The following is an 18,689-nucleotide window of genomic DNA, read 5'->3' on the forward strand; positions in this document are numbered from 1 at the left end:
AGGCCAAGACTACACTTCCTCTCCCCACCTCATTAAGGGCAGGAGAACATTCTAGCAAAAACAAAAAGCTTGCTACAGTAGACAGACTGCTGGGTCTCTCAGAACAGATAGTAACATACCTTTGTCCTGAAGGGCAAAGGAGTCCAGGAAGGCTGGACATCCTTCAAGAAGGCAATCCTAAAGGCTCAGGAGCAGACTGTACCCATGTGCAGGAAAAAGAGCTGGTGGGGAAGACCACCAGCCTGGCTGAACAGAGAGCTTTGGCTGGAACTCAGGAAAAAAAGGAGAGTTCATGACATTTGGAAGAAGGGGCAGGCAACTCAGGAAGACTACAAGGATGTCATGAGGTTACGCAGGGAGAAAATTAGAAGGGCCAAAGCCCAGCTAGAACTTAATCTGGCTACTGCCATAAAAACCCAATAAAAAACGTTTCTATAAATACCTTAGCAACAAAAAGAGGGCTAAGGAGAATCTCCATGCTTTAGTGGATGCAGAGGGAAACACAGTGACAAAGGATGAGGAAAAGCCTGAGGCACTTAATGCCTTCTTTGCCTGTCTTTAATAGTAAGACCAGTTGTCCTCCGGGTACCCAGCCCCCTGAGCTGGAAGACAGGGATAGGGAGCAGAATGAAGCCCCCATAATTCAAAGGGAAATGGTTATCAACCTGCTATACCACCTAGACACACACAAGTCTACGGGGCCCGATGGGATCCACCAAGGGTACTGAGGGAGCAGGCAGAGGTGCTCATCAAGCCACTTTCCATCATTTATCAACAGTCCTGGCTAACTGGGGAGGTCCCAGTTGACTGGAGGTTAGCAAATGTGACACCCATCTACAAGAAGGGCCAGAAGGAGGATCTGGGGAACTACAGGCCTGTCAGCCTGACCTCGGTGCCGGGGAAGGTTATGGAGCAGATCATCTTGAATACCATCATGTGGCACGTACAGGACAAGCTGGTGATCAGGCCCAGTCAGCATGGGTTGATGAAAGGCAGGTCCTGCCTGACTAACCTGATCTTCTTCTGTGCCAAGGTGACCCACTTAGTGGATGAGGGAAAGGCTGTGAATGTGTCTTTAGTAAAGCCTTTGACACCGTTTCCCACAGCATTCTCCCGGAGAAACTGGCTGCTCGTGGCTGGTACAGGCATACTCTTTGCTGGGTAAAAAGCTGGCTGGATGGCCGGGCCCAAAGAGTTGTGGTGAATGGAGTTAAATCCAGTTGGTGACCCATCACAAGTGGTGTTCCCCAGGGCTCAGTATTTGGGCCAGTTCTGTTTAATATCTTTATCATGATCTGGACAAGGGGATTCCAATGCACCTTACTGAGTAAGTTTTGCAGATGACACCATGTTGGGAGGGAGGGTTGATCTTCTCAGGGGTAGGAAGGCTCTACAGAGGGATCTGGACAGGCTGGATCGATGGGCCAAGGCCAATTGTATGAGGTTCAACAAGGCTCAGTGCTGGGTCCTACTCTTGGGTCACAGCAACCCCATGCAGCGCTACAGGCGTGGGGAAGAGTGGCTGGAAAGTTGCCTGGTGGGAAAGGACCTGGGGGTGCTAGTTGACAGCCAGCTGAATATGAGCCAGCAGTGTGCCCAGGTGGCCAAGGTGGCCAACGGCATCCTGGCCTGTATCAGAAATAGTGTGGCCAGCAGGACTGGGGAAGTGATCGTCCCCCTGTACTCAGCACTGGTTAGGCCGCACCTCAAATGCTGTGTTCAGTTTTGGGCCCCTCACTACAAGAAACACATTGAGGTGCTGGAGCGTGTCCAGAGAAGAGCAACCAAGCTGGTGAGGGGCCTGGAGCACAAGTCTTATGAGGAGCGGCTGAGAGATCTGGGGCTGTTCAGTCTAGAAAAGAGGAGGCTGAGGGGAGACCTTATCGCTCTCTACAACTACCTGAAAGGAGACTGTAGCGAGATGGGGGTCAGTCTCTTCTCCCAAGTAACAAGTGATAGGACAAGAGGAAATGGCCTCAAGTTGTGCCAGGGGAGGTTTAGATTGGATATTAGGAAAAATTTCTTCACCAAAAGGGTTGTCAAGCACTAGAACAGGCTGCCCAGGGAAGTGGTTGAGTCACCATCCCTGGAGGTATTTAAAAGACATGTAGATGTGGCACTTAGGGACATGGTTTAGTGGTGGACTCAGCAGTGCTAGGTTAACGGCTGGACTCGATCTTAAGGGTCTTTTCCAACCTAAACAATTCTATGATTATACATTCATAGATGGAATAAGATTTTATTTATATATATCTGAGTCATGAATTCAAGACAGCATTTGGCTTGGGAGCTACAGTGCAAGTTTTTGCCTGCCTGTGAAGGCAGGAGGGAAGGGATCTACACAAGCAGCCATTGTCATAGCTCCAGTCTACCCCACCAGGAAGCAAAACAAGACACTTGGGTGTGGACGCAGAGAGAAGCACAAGAGGACTCTCTGCAATGACACTACTAAGCCTGAATAACACACTATTATCAAGTGTTTATTTCTCATACTGCTCTACCCAGATTTAAGCACACAGGCATACTACTGGGCATTAAGACGCCTACTACACTATTACTCCTTTTTAGGGAACTCCTAGACTTCAGATACATTTGAAAATTGTAAAACAGATCAAACAAAAGCCAACATCACCTGTGGCCACAGCCCCTTAGCAAATGGACAGAATTATTCTTAAAGCAATAACTAAACACCTTGATCCTGTTTTCAATCTTTTTCCCCCAGATTGGAGCTTTATAACATACAATCACAGAATGCTTTGGGTTGGAAGGAACCTTAAAGATCATCTAGTTCCAACCCCCCTGCCATGGGCAGGGACACCTTCCACTAGACCAGTTTGCTCAAAGCCCCATCCAACCTGGCCTTGGACACTTCCAGGAACAGGGCATCCACAGTTTCTCTGGGCAACCTGTTCCAGTACCTCACCATCCTCACAGTAAAGAATTTCTTCCTAATATCTAATCTAAATCTACCTTCTTTCAGTTTAAAGCTGTTACCCCTTGTCCTATCACTACATGTTCTTGCAAAAAGTCCCTTTCCAGCTTTCTTGTAGGCCCCCTATAGATACTGGAAGGCTGCTATAAGGTGTCCCCAAAGCCTTCTCTTCTCCAGGCTGAAAAAAACCCAACTCTCACAGCCTGTCTTCATAGGGGAGGTGCTCCAACACTCTGATCATCTTCATGGCACTCCTCTGGACTCAATCCAACAGGTCCACGACCTTCTTATGCTGGGGGCCCCAGAGCTGGACACAGTACTCCAGATGGGAGTCTCACAAGAACAGAGTAGAAGGGCAGAATCACCTCCCTCGACCAGCTGGTCATGCTTTTCTTGATGCAGCCCAGGATACAGTTGGCTTTCTGGGCTGCAAATGCACATCACCAGGTCATGTTTTGCTTCTCGTCAACCAAACACCCACAAGTCCTTCTCCCCAGGGCTGCTCTCTGTCCACTCATCACCCAGCCTGTATTTGTGCTTGGGATTGTCCCAACCGTTGTGCAGGACCTTGCACTTGGCCTTGCTGAACTTCATGAGGTTCACATGGGCCCACCTCTCAAGCCTATCAAGGTCCCTCTGGATGGCATCCCTTCCCTCCAGCATGTTGACCACACCACACAGCTTGGTGTCATCAGCAAACTTACTGAAGGTGCACTCAATCCCACTGTCCATGTTGCTGACAAAGACATTAAATTGCACCGGTCCCAATACCGATCCCTGAGGAATGCCATTCATCGCTGGTCTCCACTTGAACATCGAACTGTTGACTGCAACTCTGAGTGTGACAATCCAGCCAATTCCTTATCAAACCATACCTGAACCAGTTTAACTACAGGCTACTGCTCAGAGGCACCCCCCTCTTTCCTTCTTTCCCATCTTTTTCTGGGACATGCTGTGCTTGTCAATGGTGCTGACATTTGTCTGATCCCACAGCGACACAGTTGAGATACTTAAACCACCACATAACTATTACGCCATATGTAATGTTAGCATTTTGTCAGTTTAACTTAGCAAGTATACAGTATGAAAGGATGTGGCAAGATGATCATGCAGCTTCACTAGAAGCAAAGATCCCCCAGTGCTCCTTCTCCACTGTGCTGCCATCAACACCAGCCAAACAAGACATCATGCTAGTATCGATACCCATACAATCCTGCTTCAAGTCACTCACTTAACAGAAAGCTAAATCTGGCTTTTTTTCCTCCCACTTCAGGTTGTCTTCTGCCAAATTAGAGTTAGGGTGCCTTAGGGAAGGCTGCAAAGAAGCTCCAGAGCATGTTCAAGAAGGTGGCTGTGAATGTGCTGCCAAGATCACGGGAGAAGAGGAGGAATAGGGTCTCCTTCCTCCTCAGGCTTCAGTGGGCTTCCAGAGGAGCCAAGTTGCCCCTGGATGAGCAGCATAAGCCCACTCACCGTGGAGTCAGAGGAGGACCAGTGTCAGCACAAAGGAAGCATCAGGGGCACAACACCTTCTGCTAGAAACATACACAAGGATTAGGGTCAGGCCCCTGAAAACTCTTTCACAACAAACCCTGCATCACAGTTTTCCTTTACAGCACTCACTCCCTTATAGCTTGCTCCGTTCCTTTGCCTGCCAGAAACAGCTAACTAGAACTAATTACTAGTAGAAAACACTGCCAGAGTTCACAAGTGACTCTGGAAGTAATACTTAAGGCACGCCACTCTTCTCTCCTGGCTGAAAGGAAGAGATTGCCCCATAGAAATGTGCTGGTGCCAGTTCAGGACACCTTTGCTTGGCTGCTGGCCTGGGTCAACCCATCCCACCAGCCAACCAGTGTTCTCAGGTAAGCAGTCTTCCCCAACCTCCACTCTTGCCACTTGCTTACATCCGATTCAACGGCCATATGGACACAGGGCAAGTCAATCCACCCACCCAAGTTACACAAGTGTCAGATCCAACGCCAGGGAGGAATAGAAACACACAGCTGGGAGCAAGTAGAAAGGACTTAAGAGGAACCCCTAATGTCACTTTTAGTATGACAGCAATTGTAATTAAAAACAATTAACATGTCAATTGGCCTTGATAAAATGGTCAGAGATAGAGGGAAGTAGACAAGTCTGAGAGAAGGAAATGGTGGGCAAGATTCAGGTGCCCACTTCAGAGCACAGACTTCTTGTGGCTGTCTGCCAGCAGAGAAAGTCATAGGTTTGTGCATGCCTGCAAAAAACCTGAAAACAAAAAAATGTAATCCTACTGTTTGCATACTAGAAATTTATGTTGAAAAGCATGCTGCAATTGGTTAGTGCTTCATCACATGCCAGCTGAGGGCAGAAGGCAGACCAAACATTTCATTCACTTTCAATGCATATTTTCTCCTGTACTACACATACCCCATAGACAAAACAAAGAAAAGGACCTTAGAATGTAATGCACTGAAATCACAATGGGTAGTGGAGAGGAAAGGGAATGATTAAAAAAAAAAAAAAACAACCTTAAAACAAGCTCCAAAATAGCAAGAGTTAAAGCTTTTCCGCAAAAAAAAAACCCCAGCTGAATTAAAAGTCATGAGAGAGAATTAAGAAAGAGCCTAGGTTGTGATCATTCTCATTTTTCAGAAGGTAAGTGTTCTCAAAAACCAATCATCAATTTGCTCTTCCAGTTTTGGGAAGCAGTAGTTTGATCAGTGGCTAGTAATAACAACAAACAAAATCATACAGTACAGAACAGCAGAAATCCTGCCTAGTGCTACTTGACATTTTGAATCTGAAATCTTCATACACAGCTGAAATTCTTTAAGAAGCATCTTCCAAATGTTATCACAAAGTCATGTTCAGTAGATGTGATCCATAACTTGCTATAGCCTTTTTTAAAAGGGAGGGAGAGAAAGTGGGGATTTTAAATATGTATTATAGTTTTAAGTAGAAAAAATCCCTTATCTTTTAGGAAGAAGAGAGAGCAAACACTACAGACCTCAACTTAAAGCCAGCAAACGCTCCCTTTTTTAATCTAGAAATTCCTCTCCTACTGCCCTCCCTGCCCCACACCTGCACAATAAAGAGAAACAAACAGGCTCCCATACAATAGGTTGTAGTTAAACCTGAAGTAATGGTAACCCTTTTACTGTCTGAACCCTAGACAGTTTACAATTCAGCAAGCTGAAGTGAAACGTGCTTAAGGAAAACAGAGCAAGTTGCCTACAACACAGCCATTACTGCACCATACTAAGCATTAAAACGAACACACGTTTTTTTCCTGTAGTCTATCTGCAGGCTGCCATCAAAATAGCAATTCATTCCCTGTTTCTGCTTTCCCACACCCTCAGCCTACTGGTGGCTATAAAGCAGTCAGCACCACAAGATAAATTGGATCAGCCTGCTGATCAGAGAACTATCCCACAGAAAAAGCTAGCTTGCTGATCTGAGTCACCACATAGCCACATGCTCGCTAAAGGCAGATTAGAATGGCAGAAATGTTTAGAAAGGTGTAGGGGTAGGAGGGGATTTGGATTATCCCTTTGTGCATCAAATCAAGAGCCACTGAGGCACAGAAATAGGAATGCTTTTTGATACAGACCCCTTGCAAAAAACATTACGCAACTTCAGAGAACTGCATCCAGCATAATTTGTGTTTTATTTATGAAAGCATCTCCAGTGGATGGCGGTAACTCTGGGCCAGATAAACCAACCACAGCAGAGTGCTTTTAGTACAGGATCAACCCCTCAATGTTAAGTATGGGATCTTTTAAAACATAAAGCTTTAGAACTTTCGTACCGTGAAACTATTCAATTTGTTTTTCTGACTTGTATTTTGCAATTCTATAGGATTAAAATAGCTCAGCCCTATTAATTTCATAAGGCACGAGTTTAAATGAAAACATCATTAGCTGAATTAGATAATGTGCTTCCTACAGACCCCAGGTTGCTCCTTACTGCTCTCTTTGTGCCAAAGATCCCTGCTACTCATCAACATTTTCCAGTTTCTTCTCCCTAAAAGCTTCCAAAATAGTTAACTGCCAGTAACAGAATTATGTTAATGACTAAACAGAAACTACATTAACAAATCATAAAGCAGATACCATGCTAATATTTTTTCTTAATTTTCACTGGACAACAGGCCATTTTTTATTTAACTCAGCTGCAAGTGTTTCCAGAGTATGAAACAGCATGCCACTGAAGCAGAAACCTTACTGAAACACCAATTCATGAAAGTTTGAACACAGTCCCAGGCCCTATTACCCCCAGCTGGCATAATAAAAAAGCTGTAAACCTTTGTCTGGACTACACAATTGTCAGCGAGACAGTGTCACTGCCCTTGCACTGCAAATGCCTTGGAAAGCTTGAATTAAGTCTCCTATAAGGAATATCAGAATCTGAAGAAAGCAATTATAAAAAAACCTGTGAAAGAAAACGTTAAGTTAAAGTAACACTTCTACACTCAACACCATATTTGGCAGCATTTCAGAAGGGCAATTTTTTTTTTAATGTTTGCAACAGATACAAACCAGAAAAACTGACTTCATAAATTTCACCTGTCTTCTCTCTAAAAAAAAAAAAACAAATTAAAAACACCCGCAACACAAAACGCTTGGCTCATAGACCCTCCAAAAAGTCATTTACCTCCCTGACCACTATGCAATCTACATAAAACAATGTGCTTGGAAATGCTGTTATGAAACATATGTATCATCTCTTAAAAATGCTTAAAAGGAAGTGTGGAGTACCTTAATTTTGAAACACCTCATTAGTATTTCAAAAGGTTAACAGGTACAACCCTTGACACTATTCCAACTGCATCATACTGTGCAGTCAGTACAGCAGGCAGGGGGAAAAAGCAGTGAAAAACCCCACAGACTCCTGCAGCCTAAAAATCCTGTCTACTTCTCCCTCTCCCCTAGCCCATCATAGAGATCTATGAGGATGAAGGCAGGAAGAATTTCTCACCTTCTAGTTGCTACTCCTGTTATTATTAACACTCAACAGTTCAAAATATATGTTCTCATGAAGGAGATGAGTCTGAAAGTTTTCTACCTCTTTTTAACCCAGAATCTTACTTTAGCAAGGCTTGCAAGAAAAATGCATACTGATATAAGTAAAAAAGTATTTCAGTAGAAAGTGCTTAGGATATCTCCTCAACAACAGCTCAGTACCTTGACCAAAATCTGAGTTTCAGCAGCTTGATTATTCTGTATCTAACAACGTGTGCATATGACTAGAGAATTCATAATGAAGTGTAGCACACTACCTATTATCAAACCCAAGCAACAGTCATCTGAGAAGTCATTACTATACAGGCATATTGAACCAAGACCTCAAGACAAGCACTTTAATAAAAATAGGACACTTACAAACAACGTAAAAATGAATGTTTAACTTCATTTACAGACTCCTCCTTATGGACTGTCTGCTGACAAAGTTGAGATGAGCCCTACCACGGGGGAAAAAAACCAACCAAAACAGTCTTTGGTTTACAAAGAGGTGTTTCAGAAGAGGAGGACAATAATTCAAGTGGTCTAAACCAGACCAAACCAACTACCAGCACAAATTGGCAACAAAGATACATTATTAGTTATTCCACTGTTTTTAAAAAAAAAGGTTGGTCCATTAGAAGGACCTATCAAGTGTTCAAAAATTGCATTAAGAGATCCAACAGTTCCGAAGCAAGAAGTTAGAAGAAGCACTGCCAAGATAGTCCTAATCTTTCACTTAGTACAATGCTTCACTTTGGCTTTCTATCTTTGTCTATACTTGTAAACATGTTTTTACCTTACTTGTCCAAAGAACAGAGTAAGGCTTTCTTTATGCATGTTACAACTTCAATAATTTGACTCAAGGTATGAATTCACCCAGGCCAATTATGAGAGGGTATAGTCTAGCCTAGGTCCTCATCAACTATTAAAAGCAACATATTTAAGAAAATGCAAAACTATTTACCTTGCAATTAGCAAAAATAAAAGCTTTTTTTGATCTACAGCAAAACATTTCTCACAATAAAATAATTAATCATTTATTTTAAGCTATAGTCTTCAGTAAGATGCAAAACCAATATTAAATGTGTCAAACCCACAGACCCTCATTTCAGTTAAAATAAAATGTAAGAATCCCAGTGAACTCTGACACCACTATTTGGCATTACACAATTCCCAGGGAGTGATGGACACAAATACTGAAGGGTGCTCTAGTAAACCAGTAAAACTAGTTACATACTTAGCATGCCACAGAGCAGTTCTGACAGACTTTAAAAATTAATTTGTGAAATTTCTATCATCTACCACTCTACTCGCCCACCTTAATCAAAAGTTATGCCTCTATGGAAACTTGGCTCATGTAAAACCTCAGTTTCTTTAAATGTCTTTGAAATCTTCATATCCTTACAAAAGCTGACAAAAAGATTATATTCTTCCTCATCCTACTGTTCAGCTTCTTCCACCCCAGCTGACAAACAAGACTGCATGGGTTTTTTTGCTTTCCAAGAGCTCCACATGCTCCACTAACCCAACCCATTTCATTTCCATCTTACAGACTCTAAATCTTGCAGTCTTTTATCCTCCCCTTCCATGCAAGTGACTCGAACAGATGTGGTTTGTTTTTAAAGCCCACTTGTCACATCTTTTGCACCATCTTCCCTCCTTTCAACATAAGCATACCATCCGGTCTGCCACAATTCCTCTCCTTTAAATCTACACTAGACAGTCTTTAGTCTAGGCTTTAGTTCCTTGCATTCTGTTAAATCATTCATGTTCAGAGGTGCTACTACCATACTGTCACCTCAAAGTTTATAGTCTGTGTCTTATCCTCCTGACACACTACTAAAAAATTGGCCTTCCCTAACTGCCTCCAATATTATGGGGTTTCTCTCACATTACACAGTCACAAGGTAAATTTCAATTTGTTTAAAATACACAACATACACAACTTATATCCTCCACACAACCTCCTTCTCAGTCTATCACTCAGTAACAGTCCAGGCCTGGGTGTCACCTTTCACAAAATCACAGAACAGAGGTTGGGAGGCATCTCTGGAGATCAGCTACTCCAACTCTCTAGCTCAAAGTGGGGTTAACTAGAGTAGGGTGCTCAGGACCACCCAGTCATCCTTTCATGCCTCCAGCGAAGGAGCCTCCACAACCTCTCTGGAAAGCCCATTCCAGTGTTTGACCATGAAAGTCTTCTTTTGTTTAAAATGAGTCTTTCATTTGAATTTGTGCTTGTTGCCTCTCATCCTGTCACTGGGCACCACTGAGAAGAGTCTTGCCCAATCTTCCTCAGACCCCACCCCCCACCCCCCCAATCAGGTATTTACACACATTGATGGGATTCCCCCGAGCCTTCTCCAGGCTGAACAGTCCCAGCTCTCAGCCCCTCCTTGTATGTCAGATGCTGCAGCCTCACCACCATCTCCGTAGCCCTAAGCAAGACTTGCTCCAGTATATACATGTCTCTCATACTGTTGGCTTTCTTTGCCACCACAGGCACACTGCTGTTCATAGTCAAACTATCATCCACCAGCAGCCCCAGGTCCTTTTCTGACAAGCTGCTTTCTAGCCAGTCAGCCCCCAGCCTGTGCTGATGCATGGAGTTATTCCTGCCAGGTGCAGGACTTGGCATTTTCCTTGGTTGAGCCTGATGAGGTTCATGTCAGACCATTTCTCCAGCCTGTCCAGGTCCCTCTGAATGGCAGCACACCCAGCTGGCATATCAGCCACTCCTCCCAGTTCCATATCATCAGCAAACTTGCTGATATGTCCCATCCTCCAGGTCATTAATGAATATGTCAAACACTATTGGCCCCAGCACTGACCCCTAATGATTTTGTGCATCTCAAACTTAGCATCCCTTCAGTGGTTTCCACCTTCTATCACAAGCTATCATTATCCTATCTAAGCACTATGCATAGAGCAAACTGCTGAAATTTGGTCCAGCTTTGAGCAGAGGGTTGGAACTGAACCTTCAACAGGCATTTCCAGCCTGAAGCACTCCAATTTCCTTCACAGTGCTGAAAAACTGACTCTCACCTCTGCGTTTAAGTTGTTAGAGAAAAGTCTCAGCCACTTGTGTGTTTCCATACCCTGTCATTTTCCTGTGTTCCTCCCCAGCAACTGTACTTGACTTTGTATCTTTGCATTGCTATCCTTCAGATTTGCCTCTGCTACAATGCTGAGTAAAAGCAACCCATCAAAGTTGTATGGATGTAACACTCATAGCAAGTACCTTCAGGTTTCTGCATAAAAGTAGGGTCCATCCTCAACGCACAGATTACTAGAGACAGGGCTACTGAGAGAAAGAGCAAGGAAGATGAAGCTTACCCAAGATCAAACAGAAGCCTCAGATAACTTTCCATGGTTCTCCAATGTCATAGTTTGTGGCCAAACACACAAGTCCTTTTTTTGCTTTAAACCCTCTAAGAATTTTTGCAGAAAGATATTGCTAATACAGATCATGAGGTTGCTCCATTGCCTGTTCCACATATACAAGATCACAGACAACAATCTATTGTTAAAGTTACCAACACTTTACATCAAGCTTGTCATCAGCTACGTAACTCATAAAAAGATCTACCTTGAGGTAGACAACCTGTATGGAAAATTTCAGCATGAGTAGTTCAAGTTCAATAAATATTCAACTAAGGAGTGAAGACAAACCCAGGAACAGACATGGCATTCTGCATGTGCTAGACATCTTCCAGCCATTTCCTGGAGAAGCTTCAGTACAATCATACTTCTCACTTTTCTGGTTTTGTTCATCAACAAGAGGGAGGGGTGCCTCTAATCTCAGAAATAAGTATCTGCACTGTCTCCATCCAAGTCTATCAAAACATGAGTTCACTTATGCCTGGTAACACTTGATAGTAATAGGCAAGTTCTCTAAACATCACCTTTTAAGTTAGATGTACACTACATCCCCTCCTGGCTCCTATCTGTGACAAGACTGCCTCTGAAGCACTTCCATAAACCAAGAAAATGCAACCCTATGATGGCAAAGTGATTTAGTCAATCTATTGCCAGACACTGACAGTGGAAAAATTAAGACAACCCAAAGGAAGAAAAAGCCCCACCAGGAAGCAAAAATGTCAAAAGGAGATGACAGAAGACAAGCAGATAAGTCAGAGAACAGAGCAGGGTAAGCCTGGACACAAATCATGGACTGAGCAGCAAGGGAGGGACAAAGAAAAACAGGGTGAGAAGACAATCAAATAGGGCCAAGAGAAATAGAACTGTTATTTTCTTAAGAATGAAAGGTCATAATTACTATACAGTAATAGATTATTAGCCAAAAGATCAAAATGTCTTCACATAACAAAAAAACCCAGAAGTCAAACATTGGCTATGTGTGGTTTTTTGTTTAGGTTTAGAAGCCGTGTTCAGAAAGCTCTTCAACATTGCAGACGTATTTCAGGAAAATTGAGTTTTATGCATCTGTGCAAACTGAATTTCCTCCTTGTGTGCATATGCATTACACTAAGGCAATTAATTACCTTTAGTTACATTCAAGTGTTTTCTTACATTTATATGTTTCTGAAAGTCTTGGGTTTCACTCAGCAGACAAGGCACAATGGGCCCAGTTACATCCAAATACCACATGAATGCAGAATTCATTATTTCTTCATTGACTACTGTAACTCATACACAATTAAATTTTAAAAAGCTAAAACCAGCAATATGTTTATCAATTAAGTGACATGCACTACCCTTCCCACTTCTACCTGGGAACCAAGACAATGAACAACCTCAGTATCAACTGACTGTAGATGCCTTTAAGAAAGTGATTTACATTATGTGCTATAGTTAGAATTGCCACTGACAACTGTTACAAGAACAATGGAGACTCAAAACAAGAACATGACTCCGTGAGTTCAGTTTTGTAGACCAGGTGAATAAAGCAGCAAGATATAAACAGCTTAAGAGATTTACCATATATTTTCTAGGAACGCTGTGGCAGAGGCAATGCGGAGTGCAAGTCAAAGATTGAATTTGACTTCCTTAACTTAAAAGCCATTTTATTGTCTCTCCTCCGTTCCAGAATAATCTTTACAATACACACCTCTACTTGGCATTCAGGTTAAAATAATCATAAGCAAAAAGTGAGAGAGTTATTCAGAGAAAAAAATAGAAAACCTTTCATTTTTAGACTGAAGTCTGAAGACATAGTAGGGAAACTAAGATCAGATTGATTATGCTTAAGTATGGCATTTTCTAGGTTCTGCAGGCTTCGCTTGCCAGCTTTATTTTAGAAAGAGGCACACCATGTTCAGAAAGCTATCATTATTAAACGAGAGCCATCTATTTTGAAATACAGTTAAAACAGCAAATCCACTGCCACAGATCTTGCTAGCCCGTGATTCAGAATTACAAGATGTGTTACAGGGCCATAAACCCCAAGAAATAAGCTTTAGTTTCTGGGTTTTCATGGTTTCTTTTTTTTTTTTTCTCCTTTTCCCTGATTTCACAAAACTTCTGCTCTTTGCATGTGATTAGAATGGAAGTTAGTAAGAATCATTAAGTAACTATTTTAACAGACAGCTAAAATATCAACATTTACTCCAGTTTCCTGAACACCACTTCAGCCAACACTGTAAGACTTTTTCCCCCTATTAGCACATCAAACACATGGTCTTCCATTTCAGATATAGCTATACATTTGGTCTTAGTTCTGATAGTTTATTTTAGTTGTCCACACAACTACACAACTTCAGATGGTTTCAAAGTCAGTGTATCAGATACTGTCTCCAACACCGAACTCTTCAGTTGGTGGCTCAACTCCAACTGAAGAGCCTATATGCAAGAATGGAACAGTCTTAAGTCAAGGTTCCGAGTTGGGTATAAGAATAGCAACTCAAACCGGTCAAATATCACAGCCTTCGTATGCAGAGTAATACATGCAAACTGCATTTTATCTAATTACTAGCTATAAAAACCTGCTATTTTGTCCATGTTTATTGCATTTAATTCACTGACTCAGTATTACTGAGAGCGCACCAAACTAAGACCCGTTTCATAATCACATACATTAGACAATTTATAAAGATTGGCCTTTTGACTTAACAGTGTGGCTATTTGCATTTCATTGCTTCAGCCCACCTGTTTATTTTATAGGAGTATGAAATCAGCCCATACGACTATATACTTATTTATAAATAAAAACCATTCATAGTGGGGAAGGGCAGTAGGGGAAAGAGGTGGCAAGAACCAGATTTTGGAAATGCAGTATGGAGGAACAGACATTCTGCCTCAACTGAAACCTTGTACAGTACCTTAGATATCCAAACCCTGTATCTTTTAAAGCAATTACAGCACAAACCAACACAGCTGAAATGCTGTCATGACCTTAACCCTGACAACTGCTGACAGCACTCCAAGACATATAAGCTTACTTTCTTGAATAATCGCATTATCTGCTTAATTCACACACGGTCTAAGTATTTTGCTAAATCAAACATCTAAAATACCAATGGGGAACCACAGGAGGACTCCCCCCTAGGCCACAACAGCTTTGCTGATATGTTTCAATCTTTTCTTAGTACTCCAGTGGCACAGATCAGCCCTTCCAACTCACCAGTTCAGCATTACTAGATGCAGCGCAGAGAGAACAAACAGCCCCTAGCCCAGCAACTTTAAAAAATGTTAAACCAACAATACTGTCCATAAAGAGAAAACAGGAAGACTAATTAGTGTTTCATCTTTCTTCTTCACTTCCTGTAACAGGTACAGTGTAAGTAGTTTTCAGTATATGACAAGTATCACACAATTCTACTCTAATACTACATCCTCCCACTGCCATCAAAAGGAATTTCTGTCTGTAAGCGGAGGCCCGTTCATACCTCAGCAGTCTAGGAAAGGGTGCAGTGTGCTGTGCCTGCTGTCCAGGACCAAACAGTCTCTATGAGATAAGGGGCACTAGTAACAGGGTCCAGCCACCAGAGTTCTCAGGCCATGGCATTAACAATCACCATCTATCTGGGGTCCGTCCCTTCCCCATAAATGGGCTCCAGCAGTTAAAGCAAACAGTTGATTACCTCCTCCTGTTAATTCACTTCACAGGGTTATCTTGCTTGCAGGACCAGGCCATTCCTCCACATACCATTCCACCAGACAACCCCACAGCCCTCCTCCCTTGCACAGGGCAGAGCTGCAAACAGGCTGCAAACTCACCAGAGCAGTGCTTTCTCCAGCCATCAGCTATATCCCACCAGCTCCAGTTTCCCAGCACCACCACAGCCACTGCAAGGACATCTCCCTGGGATGGCTGCTGTAAGTGTCCAGCATTTCTTTAATTTCACTACAAGCAAAGAGCAGCTGCATGGTGACACTAAGGGGAACAGCAGTCTTGTTTCCGCAGATCTGCCAAATCACTGCAACTGGGGCACCTCTTCCACAACAGCCTGCCAAGACAGCACAGCTTGCAGTTTGGTCACTTCAGTGCTACCAGCTGCTCAACTCCAACCAAGGGCCAACTTTTCACACTGAACACTAAATACTCCTGTTACCACCAGCCCATTACTCTGAGAAAGACAGTCAGCTCCTGGCTCTGGACCTGCTGAGACAGTATCTTGAGAGCCCTACTGGAAGCACACTTTTCTCCAGGGGTCTCACAGGTTGGGACATGACCATCCCAATTCTTACCCATCCCCTTCACAGCTGCCAAGTTTTCTACCTGTTAACACATTGTTTGCATTAACTCCCCATATACAATACGTACACTTGCAACACAAATTCCTAATAACAAAACCGACAACTTCTTCCAGTTTTCACACCACTGCAAATACTCCAGCCCCAGGCCACACCAGGTCCAGCTGCTACCTGCATTTCCCACCAATTACTGCCACAGGCAAACCAGGGAATTCTACATACTTTAAATTATTGCCAATTAACAGACAATTAATTTCTGATTTGGGTATTGAAGAAAAAAAAAAAGGACAAACAACCAAACTCTTAGGGAAGCACCTTTTGTCCTCCTTCCCCAGGCTCAGCTTTAGTCAGAGACTCTTCTTCCCCACCTTTCTATGTGAACTGCTCTTGTTTCCACTGCTCCTTATACTCAGTCCCTCCCAAGCCCTTCAGTGAGCTGACGCAGGAGGCAAGGGTCAGTGCGTAATGGTTTTTCTGCCACACCTTGCTTCTTACTCATTTTCCTCCACAGCTGGTTGCTTCTTAACTGTTACTCTGCTCCAGCAGGTGTACCTGCTCTGCAGTGACTTACCTACAGGTTGCAATCCCTTTGGCAGAGTCTCTGCCCCAGGCTGCAGTCCCTCAGGGTGCCTCTACCCCAGCATGGGTTGCCCACAGGTCCCAGTCCCTTCAGGGGTATGTATACGTGGTCTGGCATGGCTTACCTGCAGCCCACAGTCCATCCAGCAGTGTCCCTGCTCCAGTGTGCAGCCTCCACAGGAGGCAGTCCCTTTGAGGGTATAGCTCCTGTGGCATGGACTGCCTGACGATGTCCTCTTCCTCTCCTCTATTCTATTCCTCTCATGTCTCTTAGTGTATCTCATCCTTTTTCTTTCTCTGTTTATCCTCTCACAATGTCTTCCCCCATATCTCCATTTGTGTCTCCTGCCCCTTGCAGCTGCCACTCTTAAAAGATTTATGAGCAGCAGCACTACACATACTCATCTGATAGCTTGAGGTTTTAGCATGCAATGGGCTGTTTTCATCAGCTTCAAAGCTGTCCAGGATCAGCTGCGCCCACAGTAGTCCATAGTCTCTTCCCCCACCAGGCACCATTGCAGCTCCTCAGTACTGAAATCCTGCCGTTTGTACCCAAGACAACCCACAGAGCTAGTTTTCAAGAAGTTAATTATCCGAGTAAATATACCACTTAAAGGCAACCAAACTACAGTACAGAAAAACGATTAGAGCTTACAAGTGATTTCACATAAAAAAAGAGCAAGGCAACCATGACCAAGGGCAGCAGTAGCAAGTCTTTAGCATCCATGAATTCAAGAGGAGCTTTGCCTTGAACAAGCGCTGGGTTTTATCACAGATACTTATCAAATGCTTGTGGAACAGCAAGAAAGTAGAACAGATAAGCACAAGCAAAGCAAACAGAAATTCAGATATTTTCTAATCCCTGTAGTGATGCAACACTGGCCTTTTATTTAAGGGAGTAAAAGCATGGTCTGCTACAGGAAAAAAAAAAAGAGATGTGTTCTTAATCCTTTTCCCACATACCCACAGACAACTGCTCTGCAAAGCTCAAGCAGGAATCTGCTTTGTTTGTCAGCCACCAAAATACAAACACTCCTCACAAACTCCTAAAGTATTTTTCCTTGGAGTTATCCAAGAAGGGTCTGGACACACTATATATGCTTCTTTTTACTAGTACTACCACTATTTCTCAAGAAAAAAACTTATAGCTAACGTTTTGTCTGGTCAGCACAGGGTACTGCGTGCGCTACTTCGGTTGTTCTGCTGTACACTCCTTGCACAATCAAAAAGCACACGTTTTATAACTGCTGTGCACGGTGGTCTCCCACCACCAGTGGAAAAGCCTCGCTTTACAGGTGTACCGGCAAACAACAAACCCCAAGCCCTCCCTAGCAGCGCTGAAGGCAAAGGAGCGAAGATCAGGGTGCAAAAGCAGGCGGCAGAAACCGACCGAGAACGGGTGTTACCGATGGCAGGGTACCAGCTACGCCCTCACAACAGCCGACCCGACCCCCGCGATGCCTCACGCCGGGGGCCGCGGGACGCAGCCGGCGGCCGCTCCCAGCACGCCGGCCCGCAGGCGAGCCCCTCCGGCCCCGCGCCAGAGGACGGGAGGCGGGCGGCTCCCCGTGCCCGACACCCGGCGGGGGAGAAAGGGGACGGGGGGGGGAAGGCGGGGAAGAGGTGCCGGCGGCCTGCGGGTGCGGTGGCGGGGGACGAGGCCCGCTGCTCCGCTCCTGAGCGGCGGGGCCGCTCTCGGCGCGATGGCGGGTGGGTGGGGTGGAGGGGAGTGAGGGAACAACGCCGGCGCCATCCGCCCCCGCCGCCGCCCGCGCTTACGTGTAGATGATGGACATGAAGTGCATGAGCCAGAGCACGACGAAGAGGATGAGCCCGAAGATGGCGAGTCCCTCCAGGGCCAGGGCCAGCACCGCCATCCCCGGGACGCGGCGGCCCGAGCGGGAGCCGGCGGCGGCGGAGCGGAGCGAAGCGAAGCGAAGCGAGGGTGGGTGGGTGGCTCGGTGGCCCGTCGGCGTGCGCAGACGAGGCGGCAGCTGCCGCGGGCGGGCTCTCGGGCCGCCTGCTGCTCCTCCGGCGGCCTCCGCGCCAGCCAGCCACCCAGGCAGGCAAGGCAGGCAGGCAGGCAGGCAGGCAGCCGCTCACGCTCTGACGAACCACCGGCCCGACCGCCCTGCTCGCCACCGCCCCCACCTTTCTGTCAGGCGCAGGCTCCGCCCACCGCTGGTCGGCTGGCCTCGGAGAGGAGGGGCGGGGAGTCACGGGGCTGGCGGCGGGGGCGGTGGCAGCGGGGCGGGCGGTTAAATCCGTTACCGCGCCTCCCTTGCCCTGGGTGCAGGGCCTGGCCCGGCCTCTCGCCCCGCCGCAGGCTGCGTGACCTTGCGGGCGTCTCCCGGGGGCGGGCGGGAGCGGGGCTGGGGGCCGTGGTAGCCACCGGCGCGGCGGCAGGCAGGCGGGGGGCGGGCTGCGGCCCGTGGCCCGTCGGCGGCCGAGGAGGGGTGCGGGAGGGGCAGATGCGTCCGCTCCTGGTCCTCAAACTTTGCTGGTGGCTTTGAAGGCGGCTCCCTGCCCCACAA

At 45.3% G+C, this 18,689-nt stretch overlaps 1 protein-coding gene across 2 annotated transcripts in view; it reads right to left on the reverse strand.

Annotated features, from left to right (window-relative positions):
• The window catches only part of UGCG (UDP-glucose ceramide glucosyltransferase), a 34,259-nt gene extending 16,029 nt beyond the window's left edge, over positions 1 to 18,230 (reverse strand). Inside the window, exon 1 of one of the 2 annotated variants that reach the window (XM_052777328.1) lies at positions 17,935 to 18,230. In XM_052777328.1, the coding sequence (XP_052633288.1) occupies positions 17,935 to 18,032 (98 nt within the window). In that variant the 5' untranslated portion in view covers positions 18,033 to 18,230. Of the gene's footprint in view, positions 1 to 119; positions 340 to 17,934 lie in introns of those variants that run through there. The other variant, XM_052777330.1, reaches the window with a different exon arrangement.
• Between the last annotated feature and the right edge of the window lie 459 nt (positions 18,231 to 18,689).

Source organism: Harpia harpyja, chromosome Z, assembly GCF_026419915.1.
Source record: "Harpia harpyja isolate bHarHar1 chromosome Z, bHarHar1 primary haplotype, whole genome shotgun sequence".
NCBI lineage: Eukaryota > Metazoa > Chordata > Aves > Accipitriformes > Accipitridae > Harpia > Harpia harpyja.